The sequence below is a fragment of the Gossypium hirsutum genome, chromosome A12 (assembly GCF_007990345.1).
Source record: "Gossypium hirsutum isolate 1008001.06 chromosome A12, Gossypium_hirsutum_v2.1, whole genome shotgun sequence".
Classification (NCBI taxonomy): Eukaryota; Viridiplantae; Streptophyta; class Magnoliopsida; order Malvales; family Malvaceae; genus Gossypium; species Gossypium hirsutum.
In genome coordinates this window covers 107453805-107471738 of record NC_053435.1, presented here as the reverse complement: position 1 = coordinate 107471738, position 17934 = coordinate 107453805, and the positions used below count along the sequence as shown (strand labels likewise).

Sequence of the window (17934 nt, the reverse complement as noted above, 5' to 3'; positions counted from 1 at the left end):
AATTTCATCGTTTTAATAACCTATGTTTTTATAATTTTTAAAAATTTAAATAATTTTTTTTATCATTTTGAGATGATTAAAATGTAATTTTATTATTATTAATTTAAAATTTTATAAATTATAAAAAAATTAAATTAAAAATTTACTATTTTACTCTTAGTGGCTCCGCCACTTGTACCAAAAGTGATATGCCCACTAGTGCTTATATACTCCTACTATCCTAGTGTTGTTATTTAGAGGAGTCTATGAAATTAACTGAAATTTTTTGCATGATAACAACTTAACAATATAAAATTGAAAATTCGTTTCATCATTTAAAATTTATTTTTATAATTTATTTTTTTGAACAATAAAATTCAAGAATAAAGCTACTAGCTTCCTTTCGGTCACTATTTTATTGAAACTTGTGACCTATACTTTTTATTATTATTATTCTTTTTTCTTTTAAATACTGGCCATCCACTGAATTATATTTATCAATATTTGTTAATCTCACAATTTTCATAACTATTTAATTAGAAATGCATCTCTCGTGGCAGCTCCTAACACTAAAATGCTTTCCCTCATCTATATATGATTGCATGCATGAACCCTATTACACCTTTTTTATTTTTTTTTTATTTTTTTTAGTATAAGCAATTTTATACCCAAAACAGTAAGAATTTGGCTTGATTTAACTTTAACTTAAAAAAATATTAATTTAACGACGTAATGTGATTATTAAATATGAGAATAACAGATAAAAAAAATCATGCTAACACCCTTTGAGGATTTCGTTTTTAATATGACTTTGTGCTCTTGTGCTTATATATAATATTTGCACTTACAAGAATCTAATAATTAAGATGTTTTAATATTATTGTTTTTTTATAATATAACTTTGTACTCTTTGTGCTTATACATTATCTTTATATGAGTTAGGCAATAAATTCCTTCCCATCATTTCCACATATTTTGCCTTTTGATATTTGGAGGATCAGTATTACAACTCAATTTCGAAGGTTCGCTAAAAAAATAAAAGGGTTTAGACAAAAATATAAACTCAAAAAATGAGTTTGGCTAAAAAAAAGACCTATTTAGGGTTTTGAGTAAGTTTTTTTCGCTCAGACTTGGTTTGATCCAACCTGAATTTGCAAAAAAAAAAAGAAAAAGAATTTGATGCTTTTTGCTGTTGTTTTCACTATTTTTGCTTTTCTTTTGTCACTATTTTGGTGTGGTTTCGCTATTATATTGCTATCATTTTATAGTTATTATTTGGATATTATATAACTCTTATTTTATTATTAATTTTCTACTATTTTAGAGGTATTTGTTTGTTAATTAAGTTACATTTATCTTAGTGTTATTTAAGTATAAATAAAATTTTAATTTATTTTTAATTTATTGAGAAACATTTATTGTAATATTTTTGGTGTATTTGATACATTATATTTTTATATAAAAATAATATAAAAATAAATAAGGGTGGGTCGGGTTGAATTTAGGCAAAATTTTAGACCTTTTTTTAGTCAGATCTAGAAAATAAAACTAAAATTTTATTGAAACCTAACTCAAACTCAACCAGACTTAACCCATGATCTTCTTTAATAAATAATTATACATTTATCTAAATTTAAATGCTAGAAATTAATATAAATTAATACATTTAAATCATGAATGGAGATACATGTTCTAGAAAACTTCACAAATAATGTTAAAAGGATAGACATTTTTTAAAGGTATACTAAAAGCTTAAGAAGTACAAGTATTAAAAAGGATTTCACGTGGCAATATATAATACTGTTTGTGAAATAAATTATTTTTAATTAGAAATGATTCAATGTATTAAATACCAGTACATTTAAAAATAGATTAGAATATTTCTTAATTTGATATGTGAACTTGAATTTCGTTAAGATATGGTAGTTGTGACATTTTGATATTGTGCCATAATCTTTTAAAATTTTAAGTGATAATATATTATAATCTCGTAATGTTGCATCATCACTAAAGGCGAAGCAAGAAATTTTGTTTGAGGAGGAGGTAAAGTTAAAAGTTTTGTATAAAAAATGTTTAAATTAGATTATTAATTTTTCATAAAGGATATAATTATCTTTTTTTTTCATTTAATCAAATGTTAGAAAAGCCAAAATTGAATCTTTCAATTTTGGGAAAGGGCTAAAAAGTAATTTTCCATTTATCCAGTTGGTCTCCTATCTGCCCTTTTGGCTACACCCTTGGTCATTACACCTTAGTGGAATACAGATTAAAGGATCAAATTGGAAAAAGGTTACCAAAATTCGAGACTAATATGGACAGAAAAATTTTAGAAACCAAATTGAAAAGTGTTACTAACTTCAGGGACTATTGTTGCTTTATCCCTGGTTTATTTTTAAGAACTAAAAGAATAGCAAGCATTAAGCTTTAATTCGGGGGGTTAAGCTTCGGAGAAATTGACGGGGAGTTGAAATGTTGAATTATAGAAAAAGTCCCGACGTGGAGAAAAGCAATTGGTCAGAGAAAGCAGAGGAAAGTACGGGCGGCGTACCGTGTGTTTGTGTGTACGTGTGTTTTTTTTTAACAGTTTTAACTTTTAAGCCAAAAAAGTCACCTAACATATCAGGCTGGTCGACAAAAACCTTCTTCCCTTATTTATTAATTTAAGGTTTAATAACAAATTCAGTCCATTAACGTTTATATATTTTGTCAAAATAGTTTTAATTATATTTTTGAATTTTTTTAGTCGTCAACTTCTATTTTTTTTTAAATTATTTTTTAACAGATTTGATAAATTTACTTTAAAAAAAGTTAATAGATTTCATGAAAATATTGAATGGATGTATTCGTTTTGAAATTCTTCTAGATAATTATGTAAAAAAAAAAAGGTTGATTGCCAAAAAAACTCAAAAATACAATTAGGACCATTTTAACAAAATATATAAATGTTAGTGGCCAAATTTATCATTTAACCTAATTTTAAGGTAAACTGTACTAATGAAAACAGTCACTTAATTATTATTTTTTCACTAGCATTTAAATGACAAATGAAAATAGGAATTGTCAACTTTAAAATTAGCACCTTCAACCTATATATATTATGTTAATTTAATTTTAATTTTTTTTAAATTAATGAATTAAGTGAACGAGTGTTGAAGTTTTTTATGTTAAACAAATATGATAATAACGAAAACAATAATAAAAGCTACTCGATTGAATCGATATCAAACAATTCAAACATGAATCTTATGAAATCGATAAATAGTGAACTAAGCAATGACGAACCAAAGTATTGAGAGAAAAGAATGAGTAAAGGTGAAAATTATGACTTTGGGATTTTGGGTGTTCCAGTTTTGGTTTTTTTATTATTATCAAATGTAGTTGATATTTTTTTTTTAGTTTTGTAGGTGGATGGATAAATAAGAAAAGAAATTTATAAAAAAAATCAAATTACACAATTTGTAAATATTGAGAAATAATTTTTTTAGAATCAAGATTAAAGTGACACAATATATAAATGTTTGAGGCATAAAGTTGTTATTATGTCATTTTTAAAAGCTGAAACGTCATCTTTTCGTTAGTCATTTAGCAACTAGTGATAAAAAAATTAGAATAGTTAAATGACATTTTTTAACTTTTCCTAGTTAAGTGATTAAAAAAGAAATGTATTAATAGATAAAATATTAAATAAATTGAGATAGAATAATATTTAGTCTCTAAATTTGATAAATTTTCACGTTGGTCTTTGAAATTTTTTTGTCCACATTAGTCATGAAACTTGACAATTTTTTTCAGTGATATTTGTGACATATAATTACTTGAATTTAAAAAAAAATGTATAATTTCTTAATATTTTAAATAATATTGGTATTTTTATATAAATATTTTAAAATTTCCAGGTGATGATGCGGCACAATTCCAAAAAGCCACATCATACTTTAACATAATCCAAGTTTATGGACCAAATTGAGAAAAAATACTAAATATCGAAACTAAAAGCAAACTAAAAAAAGTTCAAGGACCAAATTTAGAGACTAAAATATTGCTTTATTCCATTCATAAACTAATTTATTTTAATTTTATAAATATCAATTATAAATAATCTACAATTTTTTAATTTTAATTTTAATTTTATAAAAAAAATTAGGTGATGATGTTGTAAACACGTTATCATACTTTAACATAATTGAAGTTTATGGATAAAATTAAGAAAAATTATCATATTATGAAACTTAAAACGAACTAAAAAAAAACAAACGACCAAATTGAAAAATTACCAAATTTAGAGCCTAAATTGTTGATTTATCCCATTCATATTCAAATCAAATCGTAAATTTCCCGACAGATATGGCCAATATATTTGAAAAGATAGTGATGAATACAATTCATGCAAGCAGCTTTTTTTTTTTTTTTCCTTCCTTTTTCAAAAGGTCCAACATGAGATTTTTAAGACTTGAAAATGGGTGTGGAGTCAAATTTCCGACATTCTTGAATTCCCCCCAAGTCTTCCTTTCTAGTCCTATAAATACCCTCTTAAAATTTCATCAATCTCCATGCAAATTTACCTCATACATACACACACACACATATACACTAAGAGTTTTACACCTTGCTTATATAGATCCCGAGAGAGCTACAAAAAATGGGGTTTTTCCTGTTATTTCAACTTTTTTTCACCATAGCCATGATAAGTTTTTCTCTTCATTTCTTCTCCACATTGATATTCTCATGCTGGGTTCTACCCATTAGAGCTTACAACAAGATTAAAAAAAATGGATTTACAGGTCCAATCCCTAGTTTTCCAATGGGAAACATCACAGAGATGAAAAACAGTATGAATATAAACGTTTCTTCTTCACTTAATGTTATTTCCCACGATATACACTCCACTGTGTTTCCTTATTTTGCTCGTTGGCAGAAATCATATGGTAAGTTTTGTTTTTTTTTTTGGAATTTGGTCCTAAACAGTATATGGCTTATGATTTTACGGTTTGTTTGAGCTTGTGTTTTTGTGTTGCAGGGAAATTGTTCATATACTGGCTGGGGACGGAGCCGTTTTTGTACGTTGCGGAACCGGAGTTTTTAAAGAACATGTCGGCGGGAGTGTTGGGAAAGAGTTGGGGGAAACCCAAAGTGTTTAAACATGATAGGGAGCCTATGTTTGGAAGTGGGTTGGTGATGGTTGAAGGAGATGAGTGGGTTCGCCATCGCCATGTTATTACGCCAGCATTTTCTCCTTCCAACTTAAAGGTATTATTATCCTTCGTATTTTCTCTCCTTTTTCTCTCCTTACAAATTAAAAGAACAAATGGGTAAAGTAATATTTAGTCCCTAAATTTAATAACGCTTTGGTCCTTCATTTTTTTTTGTCTATATTAGCCTGGGAATTTGTTAATGTTTTTTTTTTCAGTTTTAATGCTTCAACATGGATTTTGTTAAGGTATGATAATATGATATTTTAAGAATATGCTATGTTATCATTTAAAAGTTCTTTAATAATATTTTAAAAAAAATTAGATTTTATATAAAAATTTTAAAATATTCCATAATCTCATGCAGTTATGCTATTACTTTTGAATGGAATCCAAATTTAAGGATTAAATTAAAAAATATTGTCAAATTTTAAGATTAATAGGGAAAAAATGTTTAGGGACTAAATTAAAAGATTATCAAATTTAGAGACTAAATGTTAATTTATCCAAAAACAACCTAGGCTCCATTCTGTAAACATTGGTGGAAAACAATGAACACTTGCATGTTCCACAGCCGACAGCGTCTCTGAAAGCGTAAAAGTCTAACTTGTAAAGTAGAAACATTTGTTTTCAAAATCAAACGGGTCATTCAAACAGGTTAGTTCTTCAATTTATTAATTTGAATGGTTTTATCAATTCAAATGGTTGATACGGTTGGATTAAATAATTAATTAAAAGTTTATAAAAGTAAAATACTTAAAAATTAAAATTAAAAACAGTTTAATTTATTATTTAATTCAGCCTAATCTATTTATATAGATTTACCATTCAATTGATTTGATATCTCTTTTCAAATCAAATTTTCTAACTAATTTTAATCCAACCCATCGTATCCTATGAGATACAAACAACCATAATCATATATTCATGTAAAGTTAACGGAACAAATAATACTCAAAAATAAAGTAAAAGTTAGCAGCAAAACAATCATTTTTCTTTTTGTTCAAAAGCACGAAAACATGCATTTATACCTAACATTGGACCTGGTCCTATATATATATATATAAAACTAATATATGAAGCCATTTATTTATTTATAAATAAAATTAGTTGTATATATATTTTTAAGAAATCCAAAAGTTTTGAGTTATCATTACATGAGGTGATTACAAAGTAAAATTTTTTTTAAACTTTTAAGTCGAATGATTTGAGTGTGATAAAATATATTATCATTTTATTTATAAGTTAAAAAGGGATTATGAATAATTTTTAATAGTATATTAAAAAATAAATATAATCAAAATTTATAATAAAATTAATAAAAAATTCTAATTTTTTGGTACATTTGGTTAGTTAATAATATTAACACTAAACAATTCATTATATTTAAAACATGGCACGATTAAAATAAAGATGCATTGCAACGGAGAGAAAATAGCTGCAGAAGATATTTGTTGATCTTAAAACTATATTATATACTGCGATATTGATAGTGGTACCTTTTTAATACTCTTAAAATTTAATATAAAAATTAAAAATTTGTGAAAGAGAATTAGTCATGATTGTATGTGATACATATCTTGTTTTTAATAAAGAAATATATATAAATTAAAAGTTTTATTCGTTAAGATGACATTACATCCGTGTATAGATTTATATATTTAGGGGTATTATCGTTTTCAACATCTCTTATTATATGAATTAATAATAAATTAATTTTAATAAACAATTTTTAGTTACTTAGATAACTTGTTTTTAGTAGAAGGAAGTTTTCCTTTTACTCACTTTGAAGAGGTTTTATTTTCAAGTTTAATTTTTTATTAATTATTCCTTTTGTTTGGGTAAAAATGTAATAGTAATTATTTATGGAGTCAATTTTTTTAAACTTTGATCTTAATTATTTTAAATATTTTAATTAATTAATGGATAAGAAACTAAGTAAAAAACAATTGACCATTACAAGCCAAATTGAAAATTTTTGACCATTGTTAACTATTTTAAGACATACGTATCAAATAAACTCTTTCCTCAATACTTCAATAACCAAACAAAGTGCATTAACAAATTGAATTTTGACTGTTCATTTTTTGTTTACATTCTTATAAAGAATTTAAGTTTGAATTTTGAAGAAAATATTGTTGTAAAGGTAGCCACTGAACCTTGAAAGAATTAATTTTTATGAACCTTAAAACGGACATTAAGGATACATTAGTCATTAAAAATATATTTGATAATAACCCTGATGAAATACATTTTGCTTTGATAATGTAGGCTATGGCAAGCTTGATGGTCGAACCGACAACGAAGATGCTAGACCAATGGGCTACTCTAATAAGCTCTGGTTATCCCGAAATCGATGTCGAAAGGGAAATCACAACGACCGCGGGGGAGATCATCGCAAGGACCAGCTTCGGGTTGAGTTACCAAAATGAGAACAAAGTGTTTGAAAAACTAAGAGCCATGCAAATCACACTTTTCAACTCCAACCGTTATGTTGGCGTGCCATTTAGCAAATGGATGTGCCCTAAGAAAAACCTAGAAGCCAAGAGACTCGGAAAAGAAATCGACCAATTGCTTTTATCTATAATCGATGCCCGTAAAAAGAGTTTGGATATTGGAACATCCCCTCAGAAGGATTTGTTGGGTTTGTTGATGGAAGGTAGCCTCATTGACGGACGGTCGGGGAAGAGCTTGACAGCGAGGGAGCTTGTCGACGAGTGCAAGACTTTCTTCTTCGGCGGCCATGAAACCACTGCATTGGCACTCACTTGGACATTGTTGCTTTTGGCCATGTATCCCGATTGGCAAAACCAATTGAGGGACGAAATTAAACAAGTGATTGGAGATGGAGAGATCGATTTCACTAAGCTTGCTGACTTAAAGAAGGTAAATATCTTTACTATATCTATATATTTAGAAATATACTTATATTAAGCCTAATTAAATTGACGTCACAAGTCATCTTAGCATCAAGTCCATCAAAAAATTATTGAAAATCTTTACTTTTACAAAATTACAAATATAACATAAGACTTTTTGCCTTTTCGTGTTTTTATATAAAATCGATAAATTTTTACACATAATATGTTTTAAACCTTCTACTTTACACATTGTGTGCATTAATAACTTCATTTCATACATATATTTTTTTGTTTCTACTATAGTAACCCAATTTTGAGGAAGTGACATTGCAAATATTAATAATACTATTTTTCATCAATAAAATTCAAATTCAAAATTCTATTTAAGTGACCTTATTAAATAGTAGCGGATCTAGGACATTAGCAAAGGCCTTGGCCCCCTTAAAATGATAAAATTTTAATTTAATTTTTTAAAATTTATAAAATATAAGCTATTAAAAATTAAAATTTAATTTTGGCCCCTAAAATTTTTTTCTGATTTTCCGCTGTTATTAAACTCTTTTAGACTTGATCCAAGTGACTTCTATTATAATTCTTTTTCCACTCTCCTTCATTTCCAATCAATTTCTTCATTAATTTTCAAGTGTACATGTGTTTCCCAAGTCATGACATGAGAATTTTTATAGGCGAAAGTTAAAATATATATGTATATATATCCTATATGTCAAACATTAAAGTTCAACCATTTAGGAGTCGTGTCATTTCATATGTAGGAACAAGTCAAATTACTCCCTTTGACACTTCAGCTGTGGCAAGTGGCAGCTCCCCATTAGTTTTGAATTGGTTCTAAACTCTAAAGTGGCAACGAATTCCACATGGAGTTATTTATTTATTTAATTTTGGAATTTTTCTCTGCTTTTTTTTTTTCGAGAATTTGGTTTTGGGTGAATAGTACTATGTGGTTATGACTTGTAGATGGGAGGGGTGATGAAAGAAGTGTTAAGACTATACTCGCCAGCACCAAATGCACAAAGACAAGCAAGAGAAGATATAAAGGTGGGTGATCTTGTTATCCCTAATGGAACCAACATCTGGATCGACGTCGTAGCAATGCACCACGATCCGACATTATGGGGCGATGATGTTAACGAGTTTCAGCCAGAAAGGTTTAAAGATGATCATTTATATGGTGGGTGTAAACACAAGATGGGATTTTTGCCATTTGGATTCGGAGGTAGGATGTGTGTTGGAAGGAATTTGACAATGATGGAATATAAAGTTGTATTAACACTTATGCTCACTAGGTTTTCCTTCTCCCTCTCATCAAATTATCGCCATTCACCTTCCATTTTGCTTTCTTTAAGGCCTAGATATGGACTGCCCCTCCTAGTTAAACCCATCTAAGCAATTCTTTTCCATCCTATTTAGATTAAAAAGGTAATTAAACTTCAACCTTAAAACCTTAGTTATAGATGTTAAAAATGTTACATTCAAATTCATTGTATTCTTTCTTTATATTTGTTTCTTTGCACCGGCATTAAGGTGTTCAAATTTGTATTATCCATATTGAAATTAAATAAATGTAAAATTCGATTTTTCTAAATTATTATTATTTTTTGGCCAGATAAATTATTCATTACTGATATTATTGAAGATCAAGATCTTATGAGACATAACTATTTACCTCCTTAACTAAGACATTTCTTTGGTTGATGATACTTATACTATTTCTTCTTTTGTTTTTTTTTTTTACACTTCTATAATTTGTTTTCACTGAGAAATCATAAATAACAAAAATATTAATCGAAATGTAGAGTTTTAAGGGCGGTATGGGTACCTATTAATATATTTATAACAAATAATGTTTAAATTTTGCATTTGAGAAAATAAAATGAGAATAAATTTAAATTCACTATTTTAGAATATAATGAATTAAAAATAGATCTTTACCAGGATTATTACACCTACAGAAATAATAATCTAATTGAATTGATCATGAAAAATAAGGTGTTAATACAAGGATCATATTCTACTACAATATAATGCAAAGAAAATAATAAAAGTAATGAATATTGCTTCCTATTTTTTAATGTATAGAAAGTAATTTTCAATTTCAATTACGACCAATTTAAAAAAAAATAGGAAAAAAACCGTAACGTCGACACAGTTTTGCTGCTATCCTGCTATATATTGTAAAAGTTTTTTTTTTTTTAAAACAATGAATGGAAATCAATTGGTTTCATTCATTGTTTTGAATGAATTGTAATTAAATGATATGTGATTTTGGGGCAACAATCACTTTTTAAAAAAGAATTAAAACATTAAAATACCTGGACTTCGTTTCATCACCATTAAAGCTACGGCATGCGAACGACCAGGTTCAACAGATATGATGTATACTGAAGAATTTGTTCTTGGAAGAAAAAGAATAATCTATCTCAGTGAAACCTGCAGATGCATTTCAATCGCGACAACAGTGTTATTTTTACCAAATAGCAGCCCTGTCAGGAAGAATGTAGGCTGTAGGTAAAAGTAGCATTGACACCTGTAATAGAAATTAGATTGCATTTTGCACCCTATAATAAAAAAATGAGTAAAATTAATCTTTGTACATTACATAAAAAAATAAATTGGTCTTTTTTATTAAAAATTTTATCTATTTCTATTATTAAAAATTGGCAAATAGTGACACGTGTCACGTGTAACTAATGCTGACGTAAGATCCGTTTTTAACCGTAGAAATTGATGGAATTTTTAACAGAATAATCAGTTTGCTCTTTGATTTAATATGCGGGGCCTACTTTATCCATTTTTCGAGTAGAAGATGTAAAATGTAATCTAACTCCTGTATGGATATCAATGGCAGTTTTACCTAGGTTGTACGGAGACATTACCTGAGGTGAAGGTATAAGGTTGTGGCAAGTTTTATCGCATGGATATGGACAATCAATCTCTTTGGTTATTTTTCTGCCAAAGTACCAATCTCCAACTGCTTCAGCAATGGTCTGTCAAAGAAAAAATGTATTATAAAGTTTTTAAAAGTATCAAATATAATGTATAATCAATTGCTTCTGGAAATTAAACATGTTAACCTTATTGTATAATAAAGATTGTCTTAATTAGTGAACCTACCTTATTGTGTATTCTTGGAGAATCAACAGCAAACCATGTGTCCTGTGACTCACTTTGGCAATGAGCAAAGCATGAATTTATAAACATCCCATCTCTTCTTGAATTTTTGTAGGATGGGTAAAGAGCCACAAGCATATCACGCCTCAAACCTAGCACAAGCTTTAAATTTTAATATTTGTGTGTGTGTTTGATTTTATCAGCATCATAAACCAACCTTGCAATACACTGATCTGGTATGCACTGCATGCTGCTGGGTCAAGCTTGCAACGATTCCAGTGTCCGTGCAAATCAGCAGATGGTGGAACCAAACTATGATGAAACTGTGGGGGAAAGAACACGATGGTTAAAGTTATGGTCATATCACACTAAGTTAGAACATTGACTCGAGATTGAATAGTAGTGGGTTTATAAAACATGCTAGAGCAATGGAAGTTTTACCTGGAATACATCATAAGCTGAGTTCAAGATGAAATAAGGTGTTGAGATATAGTTCAATGCGTACTGGGGAAAGAAACACTGCAGAAAAAAAGAAGTTACATACCTTGAGCTTCAAGCAAAAAAGTAAGTCGTTCTTGTATGCATTAGAGGGTGACGGAGATCATACCAGCTTTGGATTGCTGGTCGACCTCGTGCAATTTGGATTTAGATTTTGCTCTATCCCCTGTCATGTACATTTTATTGATGTGAACAATAATGGTACAGGTTCAAAACAGAATTTAACTAGGCACATTCTGTGTTAATTCACACGCGCTAATTTTCATGTATCAGGAAAAGTCTAAAAATAATGTAACACATGCAGAGAATATGGACCTATTCATACGCTATAAAATGTCAACTTGCATGTTGCCCTTTTTTTGGAATACATTTGCAGCATTAATATAAATTCCGAGTAATAGTCATTAGTTATCTTGTGTATCAATGTCCAGCAAAACACATACAACAATCACAATTTAAACCAATGATTAAAATAAGTACCTGTAAGGCAACTAGATCATGATAGAAGGACCTCATAGAATAATTCAAACTTATGTCTCGTCTGCAAATTGAAATCAAAATATGTAAACATCTGGAAATAGAATATTGTCCGTTGCAGAGAAAAATGAAACTTACTCATCCAGAAAAAATCCAGCATCGCTTAAACATTTCACACTGGCATTGCTTGGTAACATCTTTGTGAAGTTGTGACAGTGCAAAAAGGTTGCTAGACCCCCAGCAGAGCAACCTGAAAGCAAGGCCTAGAGCAGAGAAAAAGCAAAAGAAGTCAAGTATTGCTGACGTTCACTTAAAAAATCAATTGAACACTGCAGGTCATATTGTATGAACATTTTGTAGTAATCTTAACTTACCTTGCGTGCTCTTGACAACCCTTTAGGTAGAAGATCATGGATAATTGCTTCCCAAATTCTTTGCCCTCTGAAATAAAGCAATGACGTCTGTTCATTTCAGAAGCATATATAGGGAAAGAATCAGTAAAGAGCAATTAAAAGGTCTTTCCCAGCATATACATCTTATAAGTTGACTTTTAATGCCATAGTTTCTACAAATCCTACCATGACTTCATGATTCGTGCACTTAAATGACACTGTGAGTTTTAGATTAGTATAAATTTTAAAAAAGAAAAGTTACACTAAAGACACATAGCTAAAATGATAAATTACCCCGTTATCAAACTTGCTATCTCCTGAAAATGAGGCTCCATCACAATATCTCAGCTTCACACGGTTCCAGTTGTAAAAATCTGATTTTAACGAGTGATCAATTTAATGATTATTCCAAAGCAATCATAAAGAAAAGAAATGTCATTATAACACTTGCTTGTTCAATCTACATATCTTATTCCGTGAATCGTAAACAAGGAAGGTAAGTGAAGTTTTTTGTATTCTCCCCTAAATGCATAAAAGCTAGGTATAAATATGGTTTCACTAAACGGATATAAAGGAGTAAAAGTATTATGAAGGCTTTTACATTAAAAGTTAGATTGTATTTTATTTTTTCTACTAAAAAACAAGTAAATTAATCATTGTACATTAAATCAAAAAGCAAATTGGTTAGTAAAAAAATCCTTCCATTTGTACTATTAAAGTCTTGGGAGCCTAACCGAGTAACCAAACAATGATAAATAGCTCACCGTATGTACTTCATTATGATATACAAAGATTAATTTTTATTAGTAGAAATGGATAATTTTTTTAACAAAATGATTAGTTTGCTAAAAGATATCTTTGTAAAGGAAAAATGGTCCAACTTCAAGTAAGGAACAGCTGCCACTCCCCATTTTTCACAATTATCTCTAATGGTTGCCAGTAGGAGAAACATTCTATGAACATATATGGCATTTTTCACAATTATCTCTAATGGTTGCCAGTAGGAGAAACATTCTATGAACAAAAATGATGCGTATGTCAAAATGAAGAGAATACAAAGAAACCAAAAGGACCAAAACCTAAACAATCCTTCTTTCTTCCCACCGATTTGATGGTTGGTCAAATTTTAGGAAGTAAGACGAAGAAAACATTCCTCAAATGGGGTCAACATGCAAGGTTATAAATGTAATTTACAATGCACCATAAGAAAGCCCGCCAGAGAAGCCAGTGGTGCCAGCCAGGATAACATGGCCAACTGCTACTTAGCCGCAAACTATTTATTAATCGAAACGATAACATGGGCATGTCTGCATGATTGCCGGAAAATTGATTACCCTTTTCCAAACAAAAACATTACCATTGTACCATACTAGATCTCCGGTTCAACGACAGTCTTATAATGATTGGTCAAGGAAAATAGGATCCGACTCCTTTCATCATTTCTACGTTAATAATTTTAATATATTTTTATTTATGAATAAACGGTAAATATATATAAGAGTATTGGATATTTTTTTCTTTTTGGTCTTATAATGATTGACGCGTCGAATGCCAATAGAAACCAACTACAATGCACGTTTCCTTTTTGTCTGTTTTTCTTTCATCCAGCTATATGAGTATGACAGACTACCAATATTACGTAAATCTAAAACATTCCCATTAATCAACCATAATTTCCTTGTTAATTTCCACTGGTATACCTGTGGTTATTATCCGAACCCATCCATTTTCATGTCTATTTTGGAGTCTGATTGGTTTAAACTCTATGTACTCTCTCTTAAAATCTCCAAAACTTTTATGAATTACGTATCGCATCACATGCAGTATATATACCCAAACGTAACAAATATGGCAATTGGGAAATAAGGTAGTGAAGTGAACCTGGATTGAGAGAGGCGTTGTTGCTTAAGATGCCAGAGAAGACTTCTAACTTGCTCATGTAACGAGTCGATCCGCGGCGAGTTTTGGCTCTCTCCAGGCACGATGATATGTCATTACACCACCCACCACCCTGATAAACAGATGATAGCATGCATGGAATAAAATTTAAAAATTCAGAGTAATTAATAATCGGACCCTACTGACCTACCGGAACTGACCAGGTGGTCATCCCGATAATCTCGTGATTCATTGTCTTTCCTTAGGCTCCACGCTTGGGCCTTTTGAATAGACTCTTTATTCTTCTTTTCTTTGCAACTTTAATTTGTTTTATGGGACCATAAATAGAACAGCTATTTTTTTGTTCATTAATAGTACAGCTTTTTTTTAACATAACTTTTTTTACAAGAAACTATTTAAATATAATATGGTAAAATATTTGGTATATTGTCTTTAGAGTTTTTAGACTCTAAAAGTAAGGTCAAAAGGTTGACAAGTATCACATAGGGCATGATAAAATATTTTAAATTGTAAAAACACGTGATAATTTTTTAAGGCTGTTTGTGGAATTATAAATTGTTCAGTGTCAGTGTATCAAATACTAATCCTATAATATATTGATAATGAATAATATTACATCATATGACAAAAAAATATGTACTAATTAGAATATAAGTTTAGGGGAGGGATCCACCTATATCCATGTAAAACTAAAATAGTTTTAAGTTTTCCATATATTTTTGTACAATTAATATTTTAACAAACCAATCGTTATATTTCATGCACAACAAATTTGACAAAAATTTAAATTTTCTAACTATTTGTTTTATGTAAAAAAATTTCAACCATTCAATAATATATTTTAAATTGATGGGATAGAGAAAATATTATATGACTACTAAAAATGTATCAAATGCAAACCTTTTTTTTCAAGAAAAATGCAAACCTTCTATATTTGAGTAAACTACATTAGGGATCACTTGATTATGTTTTTTTAGTCACCAATTGCAAAATGGTTTCTTAACTACTTAACTTTTTTTTTGCCACCCAACTATTGAATTTTATTTTTTTTGGTTACATACTGGCAAGCGTAAAAATGTAAATTCTCAAAAATTTAAGATAGTTGGATGATCATAAAAGATAAAATTAAATAGTTAAATAAATATTTTATAACTTTTCATAGTTTAGTGACCAAAAGTAATTTACTAATATTTGGGTGACATGTTGTAAGTTTTTATAATAGGATCACTACTAATAGAGTTTACCTATATATTTATTATTAAGCTAAATAATCATTACTAAAAAATGGAACATCTAAATTAGTATCAACATTTCTTTGTTCTTTTATCTTCTGTAACTTTTACCAGGTTAGAGGTATTTGTAACAAAATTAATTTGACGGGTTAGGCCCGCCCGACACGTCCTAGGATGACACGATATGGACCGTGTCTAACTAGCCCAATTCAGATTTTTAAGCTTTTAGTGGAGCACAATCTATGACTAATTAAACTACAGGATTTGTTGGATTAACACAGTAACACAATCGAGTTATTCATCTAATAAATCTAATTCGTTCACTTACACAAGGTTTTCTAGTGAAATAATTAAAGAATAAATTCTTCTAAATCTATTCCTATGGTTTAATATTTAATTATATACATAATTTTTATTTTGTATAATTTTATACATAAAATTTTGCTTTGATCTAATTTTTTTAAAATTATTAATATAATTATTGAATCACAGTTAGAATTTCACATGTATAAATATACTATATTAAAGTTCATATATATAATTACACATTAAATTAAAATTTATGCATAATTTTAAAATTTGTCCCCGTAACATAATTATCACTGTTGTGAAATCTAAGCAATAACACAAAAAAATAATAGCAATTTATTCATTAATGGCTGCAATGCGACAATCATTTTTTTTTTCAATCAGATAGCATTACATGCAATTCATACATATCTTATTCAGATTGAAAGCGCAAAGACGAGAATAAGAGAACCAATTAGTATCAAGCAGTAGCGTTAATTCACTCGATTTGGAGCCTGAATTATTTATTTTCTATTTTTACACCTTTTTGCTAGTCTCCAATGGAATGATTTTAACTTTATCTGACAAATTCAACCTAATAGTCGGCTGCCACTCAGCCGTTCTCGCTTGTGGTCCAACGCTAAAAGATAAAGAGAAAAACACAAAAATAAAATGCACGAGACCCTAGGGTTAGCAACAGTATCAAACAAAGGTGGTATTTGCAATTTTCCAAAGCATCTAATCTCATATTCACGCCAATTCTCACACCAGAAACATTTTTGGTTCACCGCTGTCTTTACATAACTTTGCCGTTAAAGAATTTAAATAGCATATACGTATGCGATGGCGATGGCGATTTAGCTTTTATCATCGTATATTTTGACGAAAAAATAGTAAAGCATACCACAGCAAAGGATGAACTCAGTTATTAATTATTTAATTACCTCAAACTGTAAAATCCAGTTGTTTGATCCGGCGCCGAATCCTCTGTGAAGATGATACGCCGGCAAACTTCCATCCAAACAGACTGTCAAAAATTCACAAACCAAAACAGTTCACTGACAAATCATAAAAAGCTTACAATGGATGAAGAAGTGAAAAAAAAACCCCAAAAAAAATAAGAAGCTAATCACCGGCGCCGTGAGCGGTGGCTTTTCGAACAAGAGTCATGCCAACAGGGAGCCGCTCGCCGGAGCAAATGCAAAATGGCGCGAGGACTAGAAATAGGAGTAAACACAGCGTAATTTCTATTCGGATCTTCATCATCTTCACGTTCGTTTTGAAATTATATTCCACTTGTTCTTCTCATTGAATTAACAATAATAAAGGAAAAAAGGGGAATAGCTTGAAGAATCTTGTCCTCGCGCTTTCTTAGTGATAACGGACCCACGAAGAAAACAGATCTGTTACTAAAGCTGCGGGAATGGACAGTTGATAGCTTAAACAAGTAATGAGAGAGAGGCCATAAACCGATAAACGTACTGGAAGGTGAAAATTGACAAAATTAGCATTAAAATTTTAAAAAAAAATTAACGCGCCATGGATTATTTGGAGTCAATATCAGGTAAAAATGTGAGAACACTGAACACACCATGTCTCCATCACAAGGAAAATAAAACAAACAAACAAACAACATTGAATTAGAGAATACTATTCTAATATTATTGGGAGGGATAGGATACAAACATCAAATATTAACCATAAAATATATAATATTTTAAAATATTTTTTGAAAGATATATTTAATTAAAGAAAATTAAATAAATGATAAAAGTTATATAATTACACAAACGTTAAAATAGGTCATAAATATTAGTACCCTTCTTAATTTTAGAATTTAATTTTATATTTTTGTTTTTAAGAGTTTAATCTCACTACTTTTCAATTTTCAAACTTAGGTTCAATCGATAACACTGATAAATTTATTTTGTTAAATCTAAGTTTATTATTATATTAATTTTTTAATTATATAGCTACTGAGTTAATATTC

At 29.2% G+C, this 17934-nt stretch overlaps 2 protein-coding genes across 5 annotated transcripts; one reads left to right on the top strand and one right to left on the bottom strand.

The window, feature by feature from the left end:
• Positions 1-4522: 4522 nt before the first annotated feature.
• Positions 4523-9625, top strand: LOC121211206 (cytokinin hydroxylase). Its single transcript, XM_041083736.1, has 4 exons — positions 4523-4904; positions 4997-5226; positions 7440-8054; positions 9005-9625. The coding sequence occupies exons 1-4, from the start codon at positions 4619-4621 to the stop codon at positions 9431-9433; spliced, it is 1560 nt and encodes a 519-aa protein (XP_040939670.1). The 5' UTR covers positions 4523-4618; the 3' UTR covers positions 9434-9625.
• A 373-nt stretch (positions 9626-9998) lies between these two features.
• LOC121211207 (pectin acetylesterase 9) lies at positions 9999-17573 on the bottom strand. 4 transcript variants are annotated; one of them, XM_041083737.1, is made up of 14 exons: positions 17078-17573; positions 16889-16971; positions 14407-14536; positions 12820-12899; positions 12508-12594; positions 12272-12396; positions 12137-12197; positions 11766-11822; positions 11600-11677; positions 11376-11481; positions 11162-11310; positions 10924-11034; positions 10575-10605; positions 9999-10477 (listed from the first exon to the last, which is right to left on the bottom strand). In XM_041083737.1, the coding sequence occupies exons 1-14, from the start codon at positions 17208-17210 to the stop codon at positions 10410-10412; spliced, it is 1299 nt and encodes a 432-aa protein (XP_040939671.1). In that variant the 5' UTR covers positions 17211-17573; the 3' UTR covers positions 9999-10409. The 4 variants fall into 4 exon arrangements, with proteins under 4 accessions (XP_040939671.1, XP_040939673.1, XP_040939672.1 ...); XM_041083739.1 differs by lacking the exon at positions 10575-10605 and having other exon boundaries at positions 9999-10574; XM_041083738.1 differs by lacking the exon at positions 10575-10605 and having other exon boundaries at positions 9999-10530.
• Between the last annotated feature and the right edge of the window lie 361 nt (positions 17574-17934).